General features: G+C 37.0%; 2 protein-coding genes and 1 long non-coding RNA gene across 4 annotated transcripts; 1 reads left to right on the top strand and 2 right to left on the bottom strand.

Annotated features, from left to right (window-relative positions):
- Positions 1-553: 553 nt before the first annotated feature.
- Positions 554-10597, bottom strand: LOC139960009 (uncharacterized). The gene has a single exon (XM_071958007.1). It carries the CDS (start codon positions 9317-9319, stop codon positions 3959-3961), a length of 5361 nt encoding a protein of 1786 aa, XP_071814108.1. The 5' UTR covers positions 9320-10597; the 3' UTR covers positions 554-3958.
- LOC139960013 (uncharacterized) lies at positions 554-10755 on the bottom strand. The gene is made up of 2 exons (XR_011790280.1): positions 10452-10755; positions 554-3903 (listed from the first exon to the last, which is right to left on the bottom strand). It is a non-coding gene; the product is annotated as an uncharacterized lncRNA (long non-coding RNA).
- Positions 10756-11138: 383 nt separating this feature from the next.
- Positions 11139-23610, top strand: LOC139960012 (lipopolysaccharide-induced tumor necrosis factor-alpha factor homolog). 2 transcript variants are annotated; one of them, XM_071958009.1, is made up of 6 exons: positions 11139-11300; positions 13524-13587; positions 14867-15012; positions 15709-15744; positions 19694-19878; positions 20922-23610. In XM_071958009.1, the coding sequence occupies exons 2-6, from the start codon at positions 13536-13538 to the stop codon at positions 21025-21027; spliced, it is 525 nt and encodes a 174-aa protein (XP_071814110.1). In that variant the 5' UTR covers positions 11139-11300; positions 13524-13535; the 3' UTR covers positions 21028-23610. The 2 variants fall into 2 exon arrangements, with proteins under 2 accessions (XP_071814110.1, XP_071814111.1); XM_071958010.1 differs by lacking the exon at positions 15709-15744.
- Positions 23611-24349: the final 739 nt, after the last annotated feature.

Here is a 24349-nt window from a genome sequence, read left to right on the forward strand (position 1 = left end):
CATGAAATATTAGATGACTGACAACCATTCCCGGTACTAAAAGCACACGCAATTTCCACTGCTTTTGATCCGGTGTTTCAGAATATATTTTTGACTTGCTTTGGTTAAGTTAAACCTGAGATTTGAACCATTTTTAAGTATGTGGAACATGAGAAAAGCAAAAAACCACTCGGTTTATTTGTTTTGTACAAACTTAGGGCATCAGGATTATTAATTTTAATTGTAAGGACAGGGAAATCAAAACATGGTAGCCGAGGTTGGGGACTATCCAGGAAAGGGATGGTGTGGAGAGGTATGTGTGTGTTTGTTGGTGGGTGGGCGGGAGGGGGCATCAGTGATATGGAACAGATTGGAGGGAAAAGCTTATTGGCTGCCAACACAAAAATCTAACCCATTGGGGTGCTAATGGAATAAGAGGGGGGGGGGGGGAGGTTGACATGGAAATAAACTCATCATTTGGAAGTCATCCTTAATGCATCGGTAGTAACATTCTGTGCGATCACCACTGTCCTACAGTACCAGTAACAAATAAAGACCAAATAAAGAAGAAAGATCAGGGTTCTCCAAGTCCTTATTTATCCTTGGAAGTTATCTTTATTATAAACTCCTTGGTACTTAACATGAAACAAAGCTATATAAATTTCAACACAAATGTGTAGAGGAATGAATACAAAAATGAAAAGGTTATGTATATAATATTAAAATGGCATAGAAGGTAATATATGACTTTTATAATTGGACTGTACATGGAGGTAAGATGTGGTACATAGACATTTCAACAAAAAAGGTGACAAGGCAAAATAAAATATGATAATTTTAAAGAAGCTCACCATACACGAAGCATGTAGAGGTGGACAGGTGTATACAAAGTGAAAGAACTATTAAGTATTAAAAGTATAGCAGAAAAGTAAAACAGAAAGAGATGATAGTTAAACCATTCACGTCACATAATGCAATGTGATTATCAGGCAGCAAAGATGGCAGTTTTCTTTTTTAAATAAATGAAAGTAATGTGACCAGAAGTATGAGTACAGTATGCTATGATGTGGAATCAATATAGCACAGGGCACTGAACAAAGGTGGAATGAAAGATACCAAAAAAATGTAATAATGCTTTATAAATTTCAACAAAAATGTGTAGAGGAAAGCACACAAAAATGAAAAGGGTAATCATATAACATTAAAATGGCATAGAAGGTAATATATAGAGATATTTGTAATTATACTGTATATGACCAAAAACAGCTAACTCTGTACACGGAGGTAAGATGCACATAGACATTTAAGTGAATGAGGAGACAAGGCAAAATAATATATGATAATTGAAAGAAGCCCACCATACATGAAGCATGTAGAGTTAGACAGGTGTATACACATTGAAAGAACTTTTTAGTGTTGAACGAAAAGCATTATAAAACAGAAAGAGATGATAGTTAAACCATTCACATCACATAATGAAATGTGCTTATCAGGCAGCAGAGGTGGCAGTTTTCTTTTTTAAATAAATGAAAGTAATGTGACCAGATGTATGAGTACAGTATGCTATGATGTGGAATCAATATAGCACAGGGCACTGAACAAAGGTGGAATGAAAGATACCAAAAAAATGTAATAATGCTTTATAAATTTCAACAAAAATGTGTATAGGAAAGCACACAAAAATGAAAAGGGTAATCATATAACATTAAAATGGCATAGAAGGTAATATATAGAGATATTTATAATTATACTGTATATGACCAAAAACAGCTAACTCTGTACACGGAGGTAAGATGCACATAGACATTTAAGTGAATGAGGAGACAAGGCAAAATAATATATGATAATTGAAAGAAGCCCACCATACATGAAGCATGTAGAGTTAGACAGGTATATACACATTGAAAGAACTTTTTAGTGTTGAACGAAAAGCATTATAAAACAGAAAGAGATGATAGTTAAACCATTCACATCACATAATCAAATGTGCTTATCAGGCAGCAGAGGTGGCAGTTTTCTTTTTTAAATAAATGACAGCTAATGTGACCAGATGTATGAGTACAGTATGCTATGTTTTTGAATCAATATAGCACAGGGCACTAAAAAAGGTGAAATGAAAGATAAAAGAGTAACTTAAAGATAAAGAAAAGAATATATCAAAAATGTACATGTAGAAAAGGTGTGACTAAAAAATAAAAGTGATGTAAATGTTGAAAGCATCTACAGAATACAGACACAGCAATCAATGAGCCAGTCACAACACATTACAAACGTATGTACGAAGAGGCAGCACATGAAAGGACAGAGTCTTTTACAGTTTATGTGGGACGTAGTGAAAGACGGCATGTGATGTTGTCACAAGATCAGCTGATATATGAAATAACTTATAGTAACAAGGAAACACAAGGTCTAATTGCTCAAGGTTTATGAAGTACTGAAGAACTTTCAAAAAGAAAAAATGAAAAAAAACCCCATATAATGGAATGAAGTGTAATCCAGATACATGGTAGCTTTTGCACAACACATAACAAAGGTACATACAGCAGCTGCAGCACAAGAAGGACGGAGCCTTTTACAAAGTTTTTGTGGGACGGATTGAAAGACTGCATGTGATGTTGTCACAAGATCAGTTGATATATGAATATGTGTTATATGAGAAAATTAAACTTAACAAGGTGGCATGCTCCATGACTGGAACTTTTATAAGGCTTTAATAATATCGGCAAGCATTAGTGTTGTGTTTAAAAATGGCACGGCAAGGTATTGTTTTATGACAAACTTTGCCTAAGGTTTAATTGCTCAAGGTATATTAAGTACTGAAGGAAATTTAAAAGATATGGAGAAAAAAATAATTCATTGTAATGTATCATTGGGTGGCAAGAAGGCAGGTTTTAAGGCAGCACCAAATGCTAGAAGGTTTTAAGGCAGCACCAAATGCTAGATGATAAAGTATTCTCAAATATATAATAAAAAATAAAATAGATCATGAGATGTAAAGGCTATGTAGTAATGCCACAATGCACAACTACTGGCGATAACATTTTTTCATGTTTGCTATGTTTCCCTCTAATTTTTCCCCCCTCTAATTGTGTCATGTTTCCCTCGTATGCACTAATATTAAGATAAGTAATAAAATTGGACTGAAAACACCAGAATGTCCTTAACTTCACAAAGTGGTGAAAGGTGAACTAAGAACCATCCCAAAAGCCCCTTCCCAAAAAAGGGCCACCTCTCACAAATAATGCACCTAAATATCCACTTAGTTCCTCCCTCCCCTCCATCACCCACCAACTGAACCCCACAGCTCAACCACCCCTCTCCCTCCTCCACCCCAAAAGCAAAAAAAATAAGAACTTGAATAAGTAGAAACAAATTTTGACCACACTATACTTTTGTCTAGAATAGGACTTATGTTTTGACATCCAACATGTAAACCAATTCACTATAAATCACTACAGTATTGCAGTATTGAAGGATTAAGGCAGCTAAAGATGTTCATTTTGTGTATATTTTCATCCACAAAGCAATTACTCATCATTCATAGTGCAAGACTTTTTTGATAAAACAAAACCTACCACAAATATCATCATAAGTAAACAAAGGAACCTCACTACTATTGCTTGACAGTTTAAAAGACCTGTACTCTTTTTATCTAAAGTTTACTGACAAAAGCTTCACAACACATTCTGGATTGAAAGTCAAGTCTGATTTTTTATTTCACATGTTAAACAAACCTTGATGATGACAGTAGTTTTGGAGATAATTTTTGAATAATTTCTCATGTAATCAACAGTGGTAAGCACTCACTTTATTGGCAAACTCACTGTTTAAAGGGGCATAAGTACCTAACAGTAAAAGGAAATAATAATGTTGGATGTCAAAACCCAAACCTGTAACTTTCCATTATGACTGCTGTGACGGCACCTGAGAATGAGAAAAACAGTAAAAAGTTGATACATCAGTTGATGTAGAGGCTAACTTATATACCATTGTCATCAAAATACTCAGTTTCAGTTGCAGCAGCTGCAACTAATTTGCAAAACTCATCAATATCAAACAATTCAGTTTCATTTTCTTCATCTAGTAATTCATTACCAGATAAAGAGTCTGCATCTGAAGAGTCAGAGCCAGAGTCACTGTCAAACTGTTCTTGATGACTAACAAGATGTGCTGGATTAGAGGATTCGGGTGAGATTTCTACGGTATCAACATTTGACAGGGTTTTATTCTCACAACTCTGACACTGACAAAATATGGAACAGATTTTACCATCTTTCCTACATTTACACCAATTTCTGGTGCAGCCTTTCTTGCATTTGCAACCTTCCTTCAGGTGCTGAATGTTGCGGTTAACTTTCTCCAAGTTCACTTCGGTATCCCACACAACACTAACTTTGTCATTTGCAACAGTCCAACCATGGGAAGTCAATTCCGGAACTGTTACATTCGAGGAGCATGCCTGAGCCCATACAGTAAGAACCCAGCAACATCTCTGCCAATGCAACCGGAGTGCATCTGTTGAAGGCATCCACTCTGACTCTCCAGAAATTCTATGGAAGTGTCCATTTCTAATAGACTCAAGAAAGGTTGTGTGATTCTCAAGGTTACTTTTTTCTGTTAACCAGAGGGATAAAAGAAGTTCTCGTGGACTCTCAGCCTCAAAGGCACTGCAGTGCTTTCTGAAATAGACTGAACCTATTAAACGATAGAAGGCTAGAAGACCTACTTCAGAATGCCTGAAGTCATCCAGTTTTCCACAAGCATCAGGTCCAGTGATGAACTCACAGTCCCTGAAGAAAACATCCAAAAAACCCTTTTTAGAGTGACCTTTAAAGAAAGAAGTAAAATCACAGCCACTAACCACATACAAAGTCTGAAAGAAAGTAGGGATGTGGTCAATTAGACTTGGTCCAACCTTCTGAAGGGAGACATCACATGTTAGTAAATTAATAAGAACATTCATATCTATAAACAAATTGTCATTCTTAGCAGCTCTCAACTGCACATACACCTGCTTTGAGGTAAAAGAAGACATAAGCGGTAGTCCCACATGGAAGGTGTCTCGATCAGGGGAATAAATAACTACTCGTTCACAAGTGGTTTTTCCTGTGTGGAACCAAACCCTAGAGTCACCTTCTTCATGATTGGAGGTCAACTCACTGACTACAGATATAGTAGGGTTGTTCTTTGAAACAGATAATGCTTGATCTGTGTTGTCTCCATCGAAACCACCAGCAGTTATCAAAATAATAGGTGCAGTATCAGCCTGTTCAGCAATATGTAGGAGCTCCATAGATAAAAAATTCACTAATAACCTCTTCTGACTTCGAACACAAAGAAATTTTCTCCAATTAGAAGGACAGAGCGTCTCGGGAAGTATTTCAGTGTACAGTGCCTCCTCAACAGTGCCATCACGACGGACCCGTTCAATATCCTTCGGACTACAACCATGCCTTCCCGGGTGATCGAACACAATATGTATTTCACAAGCATTAAATTCCCTCATTGCTTTAACAACCCAACGTCTATACAAAAAAAGAGCATACTCTCTGAACGTTTTGTGTATTCTTAAGGGGGGACAATTGACCATGAACATACCTTCAATTATACATGATGTTTTTGTTTGGGAAGATGCAGGGCATAACTTTGAACAGAAGGCATCTGGGTACCTCTTTTGCAACTCTGATGCAGATTTTGACTTACAGGCTTTGAAGGGTAATCCATCTGGACAACAAATGGCACGTGGAAGGGAAACAAATTGGTATAGACACTCAACAGGCTGATTTGATGCCTTTGATAGAGCAACCTGTCTCCTTAGAGACAATATCTGTAGCTTTTGATCTTTAATTTCGTATGATTGCTTCTGAATAGATTTTTTCTTGACAGTGAATGTCTTCAAATTTCGCCTGGATCGTTTAGGCGGCTTTGTGCCTGAAGTGTTCAGAACAACACAACGAATAAATGCAACAAGATCTTCCTCCCCTTTGTCATAAAAAGTCTGCAGATCCTGCGACACAACTTCTGATGAAATCTCACCAGTGAAAATATGATGTATGCGATCAGGTTGCGGACCCTTATTAAAAATCAAACCAGCATCTGTCAACTTACCAAAGTACTGCACGACATTCGCCTCATGCGATTTGAACAATGACAGAGGAAGACTTTCCTGAGATCTTTTAGATTTGTCAGTGCACTGAATTTCACTTTTCAAATTTTTTAGTACTCTAGCCCTATATGGTAGGTAATGAAGAAGACGGGACATGCTTCCCATGCCAGTTGTTGTCATGGCCATTTTAAACTCCTTATTAATTAGCATTTCGTGTGCTTCATCAAAAGCTACAGAACATCCATCATTACCAGAAATACTGACAGCAAATGCACCTTTTTTGAAATTAGAGAGAATATCTGGTGGAAACTGCTTAAGTTCTGCCATGTGAAAAGGGACTAATTTGAGGTATATTGGTCTGTCCATTGCATGAAAAATGGGAGCAAGCTTTCTGACTGAAGCAGTACACAAACTGAATTGCCGCAGCCTTATTGCCATGAACAGACTAGCATAGTGTAGCATGTCTCTATGTATGAAATAGTGCCAAAACTGGGAAGTGGCATCTGCTGTACTCATAGTTTCAAAATATGGGAGAAATTTCTCCTGAAAGAACGAAAACATGTTTGTAAGTTCATCAATGTTATGAAAAACATTACTACCATTCACACAGATCTGTTCCTTTACAGAACTATAAAGGGACTGGTAAATGTTTACATCAGCTTCTTGAGATGTTATGGCTTGATTTGTAGCAAATGTTGTAATTTGTTGCCTATAAAAGGCTTCCCATGACTGCATTAAGAATATATGAGTTTTTCTGAATCCAGATGCTGAAGCAACAGCAGCATGTGTAGCTCCACGATGGAACATACTCAGTAGGTTTCTCAAGCCTGCGTCATTATACAATTTCATTAATGGTGCTTGTATGTTCTTTAGAAGATGCCACTCCCCAAGGTATGGTAACAACCAATCTAAATCATCACCATACATTCGTTTAGCATTATGCATGTACTCATATGTTTTAGCATCCCCTGCGACAACTAGATGTTGAATGTTTTTACCAACTCCATGCTTATCATGCAAAATATCTATAGCATGTCTCATTGTTTCTGCATTATCTGCAGGTTCTCCTAAAATGCATGTGTAATGGACAGATGACTGTTCTGTTACACTGGGTGTCATGTGTGTCAAAGCTGTTTTGAAATCAGGAAGAACACAAGTGAGCCCCTCATTGTGACATACATACTTTGTGAACATATAACAAAACACTTTTGTCTTCATGTTTGTAAGTGCATTGTTCTCATCATCTGAGAGTGAAAACGAGTCAATATTAATGGATACATCTGAAATAAGAGGATGGAAGCGTGTCGGAACTCCTGATGGATATGAAGACTGAACCTCATGATACTGGTTAAGGGTAATGGAGTCAATCTGCTGTGAAGTAGAAGGCACATTATAGTTTGAATCAGGAGTCACTTCTGTAAGTGTTTCTGTGGAAGTTGGCAAGGGTTGCACAGCCTGAATGGATGTGCCATGAAATCCCCTGTCCAGCTGACCAGCAGACACAGCAGCATAACTTGCACTTCTGTCAATGTTATCAATTGATGCCACTGCAAAGCCACGAGAAAGTAGGGATGGCTTATCAGCCATTTCTTGGGCTGCAATTTGTGTCTGAAATCGTTGATATGTGGATTTGCTGACAGTAACACCAAAGGAAGAAAGATAATGAAAGCATGTTGATGATGATGAACTGAACCTGTCAACCACGTCTGAGATAGCTAGATGGATGGGTGAAAAGCAGTTATCGTTAAGTGTATATAACATGTTAGCACAAATAAAATAACGCTTCAGCATTTTCTTCCGATGTACTGTTGACGAAACATGAAGCTGTTGAAGAAAATGTGTATGCCAACTGAAGTCACCACAAGACAGCAGTTGCTTCTTCTCAACATCATTGAGTGTACTGTGGTAAATGAAATTCCATAGGAAGGGGGGTAATTTGAGTATTTCAGCTTCAATGTTGATTTGATCTATCCCAGAATATTTGACTGCTTGGTCCTGTATGGTCTTGGTTGCAGGAATCATTTGCTCTGATAGTGTATTACAAAAGTACTCCGAGCTGAGCTGATTTGCTGGAACTTGGTTTTGCTTTCTAAGTAAATCTACCTGCAATATGAGATCTGCCTTTTCTCGTGAAAAATGGAAAAGAGATGTATGTAAGCATGTAAGTATATCAGTCCCACATCGCCGGATGAGAGTACCAAGCCTACGCTGTTCACTGATGTGAGAAGCAATAAAACAATCACCTATAGCAGACTTAACTTGGGCGAAGAACTGCATTTTGTTTTTCTTACTTGGCAAGTCTTGATTGCTATTTTCATCCCGTACTGATGAGCAATTGTTAAAACTTTTGGAATAAAAATCATAGACTGTTTCAAGTAAAATTGCTCTATCCTCTAATAACTCTCGACCTAAAAATAGCAAAGACTGGGCAAAGGCATAAACCTCACACTTATCAGCACTCTCAAGTGTGGTTGTTCGAAAGTGGTCTAACAGCTCAGAGAGATATTGCTTTGAAGTTTTTACACTCTCCAAATACTCTGAGCTAATGGCATACCTTGAAACTGCCTGATAACAGGTGTTGCACAGTAAACTATCTCTTTCAAAAGTGACATCTGTCTTAAGGGAATGTTTAATATAAGCAGTAACAACACAAGGTTCTCTGTATGAACGCATTGCTGAACTTGTCGAAAGACATATGGAACAATCCTTAAAGATGATTTTGTTTGTAAGAATACAGTAATGAGCATGGCAAAGAAAAATTCCTGACCTGTTACAGCAAAGCTCAATAGCAGTGGCATCATCAATGTCAAACAAATTGGTTAGAGTGCTACGGTTAACAAATTTTGATGTCTGATGCACATTTTCTTGACTAGTGCAATTTGGCAACTGACATGTATTTGACGAAGGTCTTTTCGAGGGAGGCCTAGATTCATCTTTGACTGAGCTTAGTCTAAGTTTACATGCATAGCAAACACAGTCATAATCCAATATATTTTTCTGCCTTAGCACTATAACCAACTGAGAATTAGCAGGAGTGGCTTGAGCTATGTGCCAGTAACGCGGCTTGGACTCTTTACATACAGTACATGGTCCAGCAACTTTCTCTTCATGGTATAACTGACAAGCTGTTTTCTTTGGCATGATGTCATGATAGTTAAAAAGTAAAAAAAAACAGAATGACAAGTTCCACACGAAAATTAGAAACTTATATGATACACATAAGCACATACTCATTGTAGTCAGGGTGCAAATTGTTATCTCCCTGTTTCCTAAACATACAATTGAATTAATACACTGAGTAATCAAAACTTTGGACTCGTCAGTAAGCAGAGATTTAAATTTCTAAGCTACAAGTACAAGCAGAATGCAGGCCTATGTTGTACCCACATCCCAAAATCCTAAGGCTGCATGTGTCTCAAAAGGTTCAAGATCATTCGCCAAAAAAATGAAACCCTGCTTTGTATTGAAATGTTGGTTAGTGCATCTGCTAAAACTAGTGGGCAAAACTGCAGCTAGAAAATAGAATGCTGTTTATTCTACATAACTATTAGGAATATATGAATATGTAGATAGGCCTTGCCTTGAAAATGCCTACTAACTTTACCCAAGATTGAGAACAGCACTCCACCCAAAGCTTAAGTAATGTATATATTTCCTAAAACTAAAAGTGACACTCCAGTCAACAGATATATAACAGACTTAGGCCATAGCCTTACTTTATATCTAAGCTTACGCCGTGCCCTGCTTTGTACTAGTACTACTAGGGCCAAGACCAATGAGGCCTTAAAGTTGAAGTTATTAAAATATGAAGATTTGGGCCTAGCCTAAAAAGTACATGACCATAGGCCGGTTGGCTACCCCTATACTTACTTAGGAATACAGAACCCTAATACTAATAGTAGTATCATACTTAAATTTAAGAGCGATCCGCGATTAGGAAACTATATAAAATTTGTCACAACGAATTTAAAGAATTTACGGTGTGGCGAAGCCCTACCTACGTTGCTAACAACTATGTCCAAGGCTTTAGTATGATAGTAGTTAGTAATAGTACTGTAGAAAAGTAATACTAGTAATAGTAACTAATAGTACGTAGGCCTATACTATTACTATTTATATGAAGCCAATGTGTTAGGCGACATTACAGTGCAACAACAACGTTAAGCCGTATGTACTGTTTCTAACGATTAAGCAAGAACTTGGTATGATGTTTGACCTAAATTTTTGTACACTTTTTACGGGTGAACAAAATCCAAACTTACAGCTTCGATGCTTTAACGTATTGCCAACATTTTGAAACCATCATTATGATAATCTACATTCTAATACGGAAACCTTACAGATCCGAAAAGTCAGAGTTACTTACCTGCAAATTCTCCTCGCCGTTCCACAAGGGCAGAGAAATTCATTGATTGAAGCTAGATGAGAACGAGTTCAACCGAATTCTAACGAAGATGTGTCTTTGCACTATATAAGGATGCTCTAATACCATATACGGCAATTCTCGGTGATCAAGATCATGCATAATTCATGTTTTAACGTGAGAATCGGTATTGGAAACGACTCGGCTTATTTCCGCGCCATCTCCGATTTGCCACTTCCGGTTTGTGCATCGGATTCGTGAAAGTTGCGCAATAACGGTCGTTTTCGGCGAGGAGAGTTTCCACTGAGAACGGCATTGTAAACCCTAACTAATGGAAGTCGGCGATGACTAAAATTAGTCGTTACGTTCACCGATGACTCATCGATTAACGAAAATTATCGAGAAAAACGGCGGGTCGGTTCATGTCCCATTCGTTGTCGGTTGTTTTAGTTTTGGTCAATTTTATTTAGTGTTAATGCAAACCACAGATTACTAAAACATGTCGTAGAGGAAAGTAACATATTTTCCTCCAAATTGTATACTAAAGAAGCATATGAATGAAGAAAGCTCCACCCGATGCGTACGAATTGCGTGGAAAATGTACAGCAATCTCGGTCTTTATTATGAATAAACCAAACACCATTGCGTAATACTCATGTGATCGAGGCTTCGGCTACTCGGCTCTTTTATAAACAAACCTTCGTACAATCCACATCTGGCGGCCGATAGAATTGCCCTGTGCAGTACGCACTAATACAGTCTCCACACCGGTCCACCATACCAGAAAGCATATGAAAACTTGAAAACAGTTATAAACTATAATTTATTATAGTTCATACTAAGAAATACAAGGTGAGGCTTAACATCTTCTCCTTAATTCGTAAAGAGATAACTGTGTGGCTCTAGCGAGACTCCGCTATTTAACAATATATAACAGTGAGTCTAGCCTAGGCAGCCATAGGTTAGGGGTGGGCTTTTACTAGTATTAGGGTATGCGTAGCCTAGGCATAGGTAAATATCAATTAAGAACAATAACTGTGTGTGTAAAGTAGTGCAGGCCTACAACTAAGTACAGATTGCTATAGTCAGACTTATCCATTTGTGATAATTGCTGAGAATCAAAAGATTAAGCCTATTCCTAATCACAGATGTCAAGCACATTTGCCAGCCTTAATTTTACCGTCCGTAGTACTAGTAGTAATATAATACAGTAAATTAAAGTGATTTATGACATGATTTATGACACAGTCGGAACTTAAATGACACTATGATGTATGTTTGCAAAACTATGTCCATCTAATCACTATCAAAGTAACTTAATGTGTGATAGCTTACTTACATCTGCTATAGACTATTTTTTGCCAAATGTAAAGAAGAAAGAAAATTTTGTTTCTTTAGAACCAGAACTTTCTTATCGTACTTTTCTGTTTGCAATAAAACAAAGGATAGTATCTTTTACTCATTTAAGATCATTCAAGTGAATTCCAGATGCATTCCACACATTTCAGACTGTATCATACTAAGTCCCATTATGACACCATTTTCTATGATAACACTGCCCAGAAGTTTGTTAAAATACCCAAAAAAATGTAGATGTGCAACGGCTAGATATGCATATGAGAGAAATTTATTCAACAATCAGTTAACTTTGCCAGTTCAAAGTCTTATGTGCGTCAAAATTTGACCCACCATGCCATAGCAGACCAACGTATTTAATGCCCGTGGTCTTAATGGGTTTGGACGTTGAAGAGATATTAAAAATCTGGGCAATTTTCATAGCAGTGGGTTACCTTGGCAAATGACGGCAAAGTACGAGTACACTTATATGGTCTAGTCTACTAAGAAAGGGATGTATCAGGATTTCACTTGGATGAACGGAATCAGGACTCATTCGTTCAATGCTTATAACAGTACAACATAGTTCTAGAAAGAACTTATTGTGAATATTTCATTCATTCTTTTAATAAGACACAAATAGATTTGTAGCAGTCTCGCTGTTATTTGGTAACACAAAAGAAGTAACTTGATAGTGATAAAGTGGACATACATATAAAGTGCAAATTTACACTCATCGCATGACTTCACATTTGAGGAAAACAACAACGAAACTAACTTTCTGTTGCTATGGTAAAATAATGAAATTTCAGACAGGGCATCGTATTTGGTAGTACTGCCTCATAATACAAAGTTCCCTGAACTATACTATATTGTAACATTCGAAAGGTTGCCCTCATATCAGCCCAACCTAGATACAGGCCAACATTTGACCTGTTTGAGTCAATCATTATTTCTTTAAGTTATCTTAGGATAATAAGTTACCTAGACTTCTTTGCCGATCTAATCCAGTTTAATACGACAATTCGCTGTGTATAAGAATGACACTGCCGATGACAATATCTTCATGATCGCTGCTGTCCAAGGAATGTTCGAAGCAGCCATTGGTGTCATTCAAGATTTATTTCTACTTTCATGAACAGAGGGGGAAAGTTGGATCAGAAAGATTACAAGTTAATTGATACAAACGATTATAAGCTTGCTTAACAATGGAAACAAATTGAAAAAATTCTTACATGACTTAAAAAGGCACATGGTACTGTAGACTTGGAACCTGTGGTATAACCAGGCTAGTATTACTGATGCTATGACTGTAGGTAAAGGTAGTGGAGACTTATCTGTTCATTGGTCAAAGTACCGATGCTCTGGCCGAGTGGATAAAGGTGTTGGCATCTAGAGCAATGTGTGGTCGTAGTAAGGTGGGTTTTTCATCCAAGAGCAATCTACGGTATTCCCATGTGAAAATGAATTTCTAAAATGAAAAGATTCCAAAATTTGAGTTGAAATGTTGAATTGGAAGCCACCCAAGTTGTAATCCATAAGGCCTTGCGGATTTCTCCCACATCAGTAAAAAATAACTGCTGATAATGGTTATTCAATTATTAAAGTAAACATAAACAGCTCAGGGCATGTAACCTGATTAAATCTGAACAACCCATGAAGTTGCATGAATAATAGATATTTCATATTTTACTTTTGATTTTGTTCCAATTCTGATGATATTTTTTTTTTACTTTTCAGAAAACTGCAATCATGAGTGCTCCCACAGATGCTCCTCCACCATATCCCGATGGCGAGAAAGCAGGTATTACATAAAGCTAACACTCGTTCATTTAACAGTAACCTATGGAACAGTAACCTACAGTAACCTAAAACAGTAACCTATGGAATTCTTTTGCTCAGAGGTGCCAGTTGGAATGCATAAACATGTATCATTTTTTGCCAGTTTTTCTTTGTTACTGATTTATAACGTACAGTGACGTGCTCGCGGCGCGCAGCGGCAGGGGTTGGCCGTGCACGGCAGTTCTGAATCCCGCCCAGTACAGAGAGAATTGTAAACATTTCCGCCCGGCACTATTCTTGACGATTAATTTACCAAAATTTACCAACATATGAGAGAACAGTTGGGACTGAAGTAGCTCCAGAATCGGAAAAAGATAGCACCATTTGCCATCTAAGTATACTTGCAAAGATTTTCCAAATGGGAGGGGGACACCCCACCACTTAGACCCCTCCCCCAGGACGTGGATCACGCAACCTCACAAACCCGTCCGGCACTCAGATATTCCTGAGCACATTCATGTACATATATATATACAGGTAGGTCCTGTAAAAATTCTTAACATGGCTTTGTAGTTTCAGTTCAAATGAAATTGAGATGTCGTCCATGGTTACATGGTAGTGTTGCTTCTGACTGGCACCCCCTCCCCACCCCACCCCCTAATCCCTAGCAGGTAAAGTGATCACCACCAACTATGGTCTTGGAGAGTACAGTTGGTAGAGCATATGACTCACGTAATCATGAGGTCACTCTGGTTGGGGATCTTGTTTTCGCTCCACTCTTTCTTCATTTTGTTTATAATTTTAATCAAGTCAGATTTTCTGTTAGAATCTGTAGGTGGTTAAGTTGAGCACCCATCAGCTCTGTACATCAACAGACTAATATTTGAAGAAGGAAATACCGATGACCCACACTGCAAATACTGTATATAATTTAGCGGAAGCTTCCTCAGTTTACATGAAAGACGATAAATATAACTTCATCAAGTTACGTCTGTTCATGGTAGCAAACTTCAGAGTAGAGATAGGTACATCACCGTCTCATATTTTGGTATCGCTTCTTTGTCGTCGACATTTTGATTTTGATTCTGATATTGTCTGATACTTTGGTCATAGGTGGTCGTACTGTGATTGAGCTCTCAGACTTAGACAGGAGTTCTTACGACGTAAATTCAACCTCAACGATATCAACATTGCATCGTCATCTTCAACATTGTCCGTATAACTTTTATTCCAGCAGTTGCTTCTTTTCTACATTGATTTTGTACAACCATTACAACCATTTTCTCCTCTTGTGATTACAGATGCACCTCCTTATACCGAGGGCACGGCTTACCCTCCTCTCTTGCAACAGGAATATCCACCAATGGGGCAACCTCAACTACAACAGCCAGTCCCAGGGTATCCGGCACAACAGCCAGTCCCAGGGTATCCGGGCGGCTACCAACAAGTAAGCACTTTTCATTCTCTGATGAAAGACGTTTAAGTTGACTGCGCTGCTCATACATAGGATTAAATAACGGTGCCAAGCGTGATTGGAAAGTCTTGTGCAGGGTTCGAAGAACTCCAGCACCCCCTTTAAAGCCTCATTAATTCATGGTATTAAATATAAATTTACAAACTAATCGATCTTTAACTCTACAATTTTTTTTTATCAGAACTATTGTAATTTGTGTAGTAAAATAACCACACAAAATTGCCAAATGAGAGGCCTATTGAGAGATATCGAGACGTTACATCGATCTCTGTAAATGGGCAAAGATTCTGGCAGAAGAGAAAGTCACCTGGAATCTGTAGTTCCTTTACTGCACATTGATACAAAAATAAAAAATAAAAAGGGTTCCTTAGACTGCAAGATTTAATGCATATATAATGAGGTTTGGAATTTGACACATAATTATGACAAAATGTTGAAACTACTGACCATTCAGGAGGTGATCAAAGACGAAGCTAAGTTTGACGGTCCAGTCCCCAACTGGAACCTAAATTGCAGACTTAAGTTTGTTTCTTTGAAATGAAAGTTCCATTCCAGGGTGTTTTTCGAAAGTAATTCCTTCAGAAATGCCTTTCACTGTTCATTAATTTATTGTTATTATGATATTTAAAATTTAACGGTAATCCTGGTTTAATTGCTATCCTGCCACAGCAATATTGGCAACCACAGCAGCACACTGCCCATCAGGTAAGCATATTAGTCCGCATCCTTCCTCCCCCTCCTCCCAATTTGTTTTTTTGTTTTCTGTTTGGTGATATTCCTTTGCACGGGTATAAATATATTATATACATTCAACCTTACGTGGGTTATGATTTTACATATTTTGCATCGGACAACTTTTTTTCTTCAGTTTTTGCACTGTTGCACCAAGTTTGCTGCACCGCACTGCATGTATATTGAAATGAACGTTAACCGAATTGCAGTGTATTTTTATATTGCAGTATGAAAGTCAATTGAAAACTTAAATTTTAAAAAAAGTCCAAACTAACCAGAGTGTTCCTTTTGGTCTTTCTTTTGTTTGTGAAATTGGAAAGTTACCTGAATATGCAAATGACAGAAAAAGCAATCTGGGTGCCTTCATTTGCTACCGTCATGATTTTTAGGAGTTCCTCTTCTGTCCCAACCCCCACCCCCTCCACTTCCCATGTGGCACTCCTCCCAATGAAACAAAAGATATTTTAATTTCTTATACTAGCACCATAAAAAAAAAATACTTAATACCTCATAGAATATCAATTTTACCCCTTTGTGCAAGATCTACTTGACAACATAGGGTTTTTTGTTACAAATTCTGCCAGCATTTTCACAATAGGCGTACCTTATTTGCATAAAATGTTCTCTTCAGAGGTAAATTTTGTTTATGTCAAGAAATGCTTAGTCTAGTGATCTCCCATTTAGACTGCACAGTGTTAGACGAGAGGATGTGCTGGTTGCTATGGAAACAAAACAAAAGTCACAAAAAAGGGAAAAAATGAAAAGGGGAATCTCATAGTTTCTTTCTAATGTAATGGTGTTTTTGATTCTTCAAGACCTTGCTGTTCATCACATTTTAAATTTATGTTGATTTGCTTTAATACAAGTTAGCATTTAATTCCTTGTCCTTAATGTTGAATGACCTAATTCAGTGCTGCTAACTACATCAGTATGAAGCATTGGTAGAACAGTTAGGTAATGCACAATCAGTTATTCCAAAAAAACATATAATTTCACATGTGACTGGTAAAATATTGATTCCTTATTTGCTTGTCTATATCAAGTTTTTGATTGTGTAAACCTGAAGTAGTGTCAGGAACACCTGCCATAGACGGATCAATATACATATACATGACGTTACTATACATCCGTATATGAAGTCTAGGTATAATTGAGATTCGAGTCATTTAAGATGCAAACATGTTTACTTACTTGGAATTGCAACAGTGAAATGAAAGTACAGGTCTACTTGTTATCAGAGAGTATTCAATGGTAAATTGGCATAGGAGGAAGTACTTCGTAACATGTATTGGCACATATAGTATGTTTATATAGTAATGCCTATAGTTTGGTTTGCTTGTATGGTTGTTGTGGTTGTATGTATGTGTTAAAGTGGTTGCATGTGTTAAAGTGGTTGCATGTGTTGTTGTGGTTGCATGTGTTAAAGTGGTTGCATGTGTTGTTGTGGTTGCATGTGTTAAAGTGGTTGCATGTGTTGTTGTGGTTGCATGTGTTGTTGTGGTTGCATGTATTGTTGTGGTTGCATGTGTTATAGTGATTGCGTGTTGTTGTGGTTGCACGTGTTGCTGTGGTTGTGTGTGTTATATGTTGTTTAATGTGCTGTTGGATATTTACTTCACCTGCAAGATCATCACCACTCCCTCCAAGCATGCTCTAAATGTCAAATAATAAAAAAAATAGAAAATAATAGTTCAAATCTAAGATCAACTTGCATTTTATTATCACCCTCAAACCGATTTGCTTCATTGAGACATTTTAAAAATTGTGATTGCTTACACTGAAATTGGAAATATCTTGGATAGAGTCAGAACGTCTGGGAATGTACTGTACTGTATAACTCTTCCAGTTACTTAAACATGCTGATGACGTATCATGGTGAAGTTTGGGTTAGATTAAAGCATAAACATAGCAATTCCACTACAAATTGATCTGGCTAAGTTCTTAAGATATATACAGCCAATATCATGTCCTTGTTTGCGTATTGTTTGCATACATTATAGTTTTAAGCCAACAGTAATGGTAACTTTACGTTGATGGTTGAAATATAGTTGAACAGACAAACAAACAAACTATATATATGTCTTTCATTTCCTTATTACAGTTTGCTAATGTTAATCTATATGGAATGTATGTTCAGTATGGATGATACATCTGTGTGTATGTTTTCATACAGGCATGTATGCGTGTTTGTGTCTGTTTTGTCAGTGCATGTATGATGTACATGCATATGTATGCATGCACATGAATATGTATACATGTACATGAATATGTAAGCATGTACATGCATATGTATGCATATAGTACAGCATGGTACTCATAGCAGAAAAATGTTATTGTTCATTGAAGTGGCCTCTTTCTCAGCTGTTGCACATTAAATGCTGCCTACATTTTCTTTTGCATTTGATCTGTTACTAACAGCAATATGCAGAGAAACTGACATGGAAAATTGATTTTGAAATCTGAGCAGAGAAAGTCATTTTACTAGAACTGAGGTTGAACCAGTGTTCCTTTGCTGGGAGAGAGTCATTCATCCTGCTAGTATCCAGAACAAAACAGGAGAAGAATTTCTCTTGAAATTCCTTCCCTGTTGCTGTCTGTGTTGCCACCATGGTGTGATCCCTGGTAACACACAAGGTGTTGTAGTTTCTATTAACACTGGCACCCCTCTGCAAATTGTGATCTCTGGTTATACATGGTAACACACAAGGTGTTGCAGTTTCTATTAAAACTGACACCCCTCTGCGAAGATATGGAACTACCTACCGACTAAGGAATGGATAGCTCAGTTTATAAAGTAGAGCGCTCAGAGGACTTGTTATCCCGATCACGGTCACTGGTTCGACACCTGTTCTAGCCAATGTTTGCTCCTTGCTTGTTGTCAATAAAAACATATCAACTTCAGTGAAAATTTGATGTTCGGATCTTGCATGCAAAATGGAAAGAAATACAAACTGACAGACTTTGCAATCAAATGTAAACCATCGATACTTCTTCACTACTTAAAACCTGTATCTAGTATCTGTAGTATCTGTATCTGTAGTATCTGTATCTAGTATCTGTATCAAGTATCTGTAACTTAAAACTGTATCTAGTAAATGTTGTATCCTAACTTGTCCTTGATCTGACTGAGCCATGTATAAATGCAATTGGATTGGATTCCAACTGAAGTATCCATTCCTTGGTTAGTAATGTGATCCCTGTATAACCATTTCTATTGGAAGAAGCTGTCAAGGAGGAAAGGTGGGGGGGGTGGGGGAGGCGGGTGGGGGTGGAATGGGAAGAACGGTTTAACCTTGACTTAGAAAATTTGGTGTTCACGACATTCCTTGTAGTGGAGCGTACTATTCTGTGTTTGCAAAATATAGGCCTGCTACAAGTAACAGATTATTGCAGTTTTTAAGGACCCAAGCTTTTTCTTTTCCAAAGGGGATTGTGGTTCCACCAGAGTCCATGCACTTCAAGGAGGCTTAATCAATATATTGTATTGGCTCTTTAAGGTATCTTAGTACTAACCTAACATTTAAAAAAAAAAATTCCTTTCTTATATTCCTTATCCAATTTATAAATACACTCAAAGAACTACAGTAATGCAATGTTCTTTGTGATGCTAGTGCTTGAAGATCTTGCCCAAAAAAAAATCCACTCCCAATGTCATAGATCATCTCAAAGTTGACTAAAGCCTTGTGTCTTACTAACAGTGTTGTAGACATCAATTGATCAGTAAAATGTTAATATTGATTTTCATATTTTTTTGTTATCAGTAACTAGAGTTCAACATCTGCTGTGATGTTTGCAACCACCTTTTTTTTATTTATTTTTTTATTTAAATGTAGTCAGATGGGTGGATTAAGTGCTTTAAAGCAACTTTTGAATTCCCGATATAGGTCATCCAAATATCTATTTTTTTTTTTTTGCTTTTCAGGGAGGATATCCGGTCAGTACACAACCGATGGCTGGAGCGTCCACCGTGCACATTCTCCAGACACATTTCCGTGACATGCCGGTTCAAACTCAGTGTCCAAACTGCCACAACCATGTGACCACACTGGTGACATTCGAACCCGGTGTCATGGCTTGGCTGATGTGTTTCATCATGTTCTTGGTGGGGTGAGTATATTTTGTTTATCCCATCGCTTTCTAATGACCGCTGCCTTTAGAGTGTGTGACTTTCTCATCATTCTGTAAAATGTCCCTACGAAAAAAAAAAGGTACAGTCATTTGCCGCAATGTGGTGATTCCGTGTTGAGTGGTCAAAGAAAGATGAGGTGAAAGTTTTTTCGAAAGCTGGAAGTTGGCGAAGAACTTTGCTGATGGATGCAAAAATGAAGCATCACATTTTGAATGTGGTGAGTAAGGCACAAGAATCCAAGAGAACTGGTGAGGATGGATTGGGAAGAGGATATTAAATTCAGGGGCACTAATATTTTATTACCCCCCATCAGTGCCGATTGTGTGCTGGGCAAAATGTTTAATGGCCGTCTGGTCGTGCCAAGACGGCCAAAATTTGTGTTCGGACACAGAAAATCAGTCTGGGGGGTTATCAGGAGGACGACTCTAGCTGTTAACATCAAATTTGGATGACATCGTAACTTAATACCCCCAAAATAGATCAAATTATGGATTGGTATCAATCCTCCATCACTTTAGAGTTACTGAAATAGCCAATAATACCAAAAATAGTTGTAGGGCTACGATTTCTCCCAAATGGGGAGGATCACTGGAATAACAGTGGTGTTCCATACACCAACCCTAAATATCACCAAAAAAGAAAGAAAGTTTCCCTTGCTAAACTATAATAATGAATCTTAAGTTTTAAGCTATTTTGCCATCTAACTATTCTACAAATTGGGGGAGTTATAGCACTATGCTGCCCCTGTTTTACCCACAGTTTACGTTTCATTTGCCCCTGTTTTACCCACATATGGATCATTTACCCCTCAGTATCCCTCTGTGAAATGATAGCACTGTGCTGCCCCTGTTTTACCCACAGTTTACGGATCATTTACCCATCGGTATTCCTCTGACTGAATTTGACAGTGTTAAACCGATAGGTTTTCATTGCGAGGGCCTATTTTTCCATTAGTTCGTTCATTCACTTTAATCAAGGTTTTTAACATCATAACTCGCTTTATCTTTTTTTGCCCTGACAGGTTGTGGTGTTGCTGCTGCATTCCATTCTGCGTTAATGGACTGCAGGATGCGGACCATCATTGTCCGACATGCAGGCACCGAATAGCCCATTACAAACCGCTGTGATCTCACTCCGCAAACTATAGAAATGATTCAAAGGTCAAAGGTTATATCAGTACATCCAGGAATCGATTGCTAACAATTAACAGTTAGTCAACTATTGCAAATTGCAATGAAATGGAAATTTTCATTTTTTACAATTTTAATAAAAATAGATATCAAAATTTAGCTCTATTGTTTTTTTTTTCTTTTCGTTTTGGTAACAGTGTACTTACACAATTTGTCCAAATAAACGGAGTAGCTAAAAATAAAGATTTTTTAGTGAACTTATGTGAGCATATTTTATGGAATTACACTATACACATAAATTCAAGTAAAATTTGAAGTGAGATTTTATTGATTTAAATTTTATCATTCAACTTACATCCTGATGGATCGGTGAATAGAATGAACAAGAATTTTTTAGAGGTAAAGCTGAAAGTAGCTGTTTTTCCTTTGGTTTTCAAGCTTTTTACATGTCAGTGTACCTTGAATCATGACCAGAGCTAAGTTCTGTAGATTGTCGGGCGAATTTGCCGAACAAAATCCTAGAATTATAGGGGTTTGTTGCAGTGTTCTAAACGAGCCATGAATTAAGTCACCGACTTTCCAATGCATATAGTGACTGACTTTATTTGGTTTCGAGTCTTTTCCCTATAAAACATCATAAAGACGACAATAATAGGCTTCTGTCCCGATTCTTGTATGCAAAGTATGCTAGACCTTTTTGTGTATTTCTAAATACAGACAACACTGAACAGCTATTAGGCAAACATTCCAATGAAATATCACATTTCAATGATAAAATCAACAAGTAAGGGTTATATGATAGCAAAGGAAAGACCCAACCTCTGTGATCCACTTCCCGGCAAGAATGGAGTGTTTCGTCCGGTGAACAGACGTTACATTCGATTACAAACATGTCTTGAGTTAGGAACAAGAAAAGGAAGATAATGTGTTCAACAAACCGTGCAGAATTTCCTTCTCTTCCTGGTATATCATTGTCACTTTATCTGCTAGGGGAATGTCCCTTGAAATCCCCACGATTCTTAAAGGTCAAGTAAGATAGACTATAGTGACAATGAATAATAACTGTGCTTCGGCCTGGACAAAAAAGAAATACGTAACATTTTACTCATTGCTTCGAAAAAATGTTGCAGTCGTTTTGAACACACACAAAAAAAAATGTAGATGTTGAGAAATAAACACACAGGTGTGTTTAACATTCACACCGAGGACCCCATTGTTTTTTTCCATTGTTCAAATCCACGTACCCTAACCTTAACAATACCCCATAACAATAGTATTCTTTCGAGGACGTGGGGATTCTTTAGATATACATCCGAGGACCTGGCATTCTTTTGTTCAAGTCCTTGGTCAGAATATAAAACAAGTGCACACACACACACACAACAAATTACAGCACCATTTTTGATATGTTCTCTGTTGCGGGAACAGTGTAATCATTTCCAAATGTCAAAAGCAGTTTAGTCGACATCCATGCTATTTGGACTTAGATTCGTAAGAGTTTATTCAATTAAATTATTTACTTGCTGCAAATTATTTTTCCACTTTTTTGGAGGATATGACCTTTTTGTTTTTTAATTTTCATCTTTGTGATTATGTAGGGTTTATCTATTGCTGCACATCGTGATTATGTCGGTACTTTAGGTATCGTGAAACAAACACATGAATATTACCAAGTTTACAGAGTAGAAAATCAACAAAACTGCATATTATAACGCATGCAGTATGTCTGTTTCAGTTTTCTCTCTTTCTTGCGCTTGCTTAGTCTATTTTCTAACAAAATGCAACTTTTTGTTCTCATCTTGAAATGGTTTATTTCAATGTCATGTGAAATTTAAACTCCATGGGTTGTGACTCTTCAAACTAATTAAAATGTATTTTTTTTCTTGTTATGTCTGTGATTCAATAAAAAAGGGGGTGGGGATGGGGGAAGAGCTGGGGTATATTGCACTATCATAGGTACCAAGATAAGAAGCCATAGTGTAAATCATACTGCATTACAGAGGTGTTTAGTGAGTTGAGTGTAGAAGTGCCTGGGGTGGGGGAGGGGGGAGGAGGAGGGTTACGGTACCTATAACATAGCAATCCTTGTATCATTATTTTGTGCCTTTTTTTTATTGACATTATATGATAGAAGTTAAGTCGTTTGGGGATTGAAGTAATTATTTTAAAATTTTTGAATTATGAAAGTATTCTTGTCAACTTTTTTCAATAATGAGGTACAGTATGTTAATTTGAAATATGATTTACATACACAATTTAATCTAAATATGATTAACATGTACAATATCATCTATAGCGTTTTTATCTTATTTTACTTTTGTGTTATTCTGTCTTTCGTTTTTGTTCTTTGTTTTTTTTTTGGGGGGGGGGCGGGAGGGAGGGAGGTTGGTGTGAAAGTCAAACCTCCATATTTGTGACATACCCAAGGAGATTGCAATCAAAGGGTGTCATGAAGAAATTTCAAATGCTGGACAAATGTGACATGTAGTGATAAAAGATTTATGTATTAATTCTTGAATGAGAACTTTGCTTAGTATTTGTAAATATATTAGCAAAAATAAAGAGATCTGTCATAAATTGTACATTTTGTTATATTCTTTATTACTCTTCTTGATTACTTGCATGAGAGGAGCTATCAATTGCTGGTACAGGCGTGGGTCAAGAGGTGGTTGGGGTGGGTGGGGAGGGGAAGGAGAGGTTGTGGTATATATATATATATATATATATATATATATAGATATATATATATACATCTTTAAAATGACAGCATAATTTGAATATTAATTATTGATCTCATGATTTAATATGAAAAGTGAGAATCTTTATTTTTGGTCCAAATTTGATCATTTTGTAATGATTTTGTCTTATGATTTTGTTAAAATTCGACCAAAATCACGACTTTTTCAATTCTTCTCAATTGTTGCAGAGTACGTACGGTAACCTTAGTGTTATACAACATTAGTGTTTAAAGACAGTCCCGATTTTAAAAATGACAGTATAATTTGAATATTAAATATTGACCTCATAATTAATATAGATTTTTTATTGAAGTGAAAATTCGAATAGAATTTCACTTTCAACATGAGAGATATTTGCTGCTGAACCCTATGAATCGCTAAAAAAAATTATATTCTCCTAAAAAATATACCTACGGAAGCTCACAAATGCCATCTTAATATTTCATACATTTACGAAAGCATCTCTTTTAGATCCACAGAATGAAAGTAAATTCTTTTTGTTGCAATCCTGATTAGAAATACTGTTTTCTTTCCAAAACAGTGAAGAGTGCATGTTGGTAACATGCTATTTGTGAAAAACT

The sequence above is a fragment of the Apostichopus japonicus genome, chromosome 19, assembly GCF_037975245.1.
Source record: "Apostichopus japonicus isolate 1M-3 chromosome 19, ASM3797524v1, whole genome shotgun sequence".
In the NCBI taxonomy this organism is placed as follows: domain Eukaryota; kingdom Metazoa; phylum Echinodermata; class Holothuroidea; order Aspidochirotida; family Stichopodidae; genus Apostichopus; species Apostichopus japonicus.

Bases quoted from the DNA above. Each gene is read 5' to 3' on its own strand.
- LOC139960009 (XM_071958007.1), bottom strand. From the start codon at position 9,319: ATGAGTATGTGCTTATGTGTATCATATAAGTTTCTAATTTTCGTGTGG.
- LOC139960012 (XM_071958009.1), top strand. From the start codon at position 13,536: ATGAGTGCTCCCACAGATGCTCCTCCACCATATCCCGATGGCGAGAAA. The intron at 13,588-14,866 runs GTATTACATAAA...TTGTGATTACAG, and splicing joins TCCCGATGGCGAGAAAGCAG to ATGCACCTCCTTATACCGAG. The intron at 15,745-19,693 runs GTAAGCATATTA...TTTGCTTTTCAG, and splicing joins AGCAGCACACTGCCCATCAG to GGAGGATATCCGGTCAGTAC.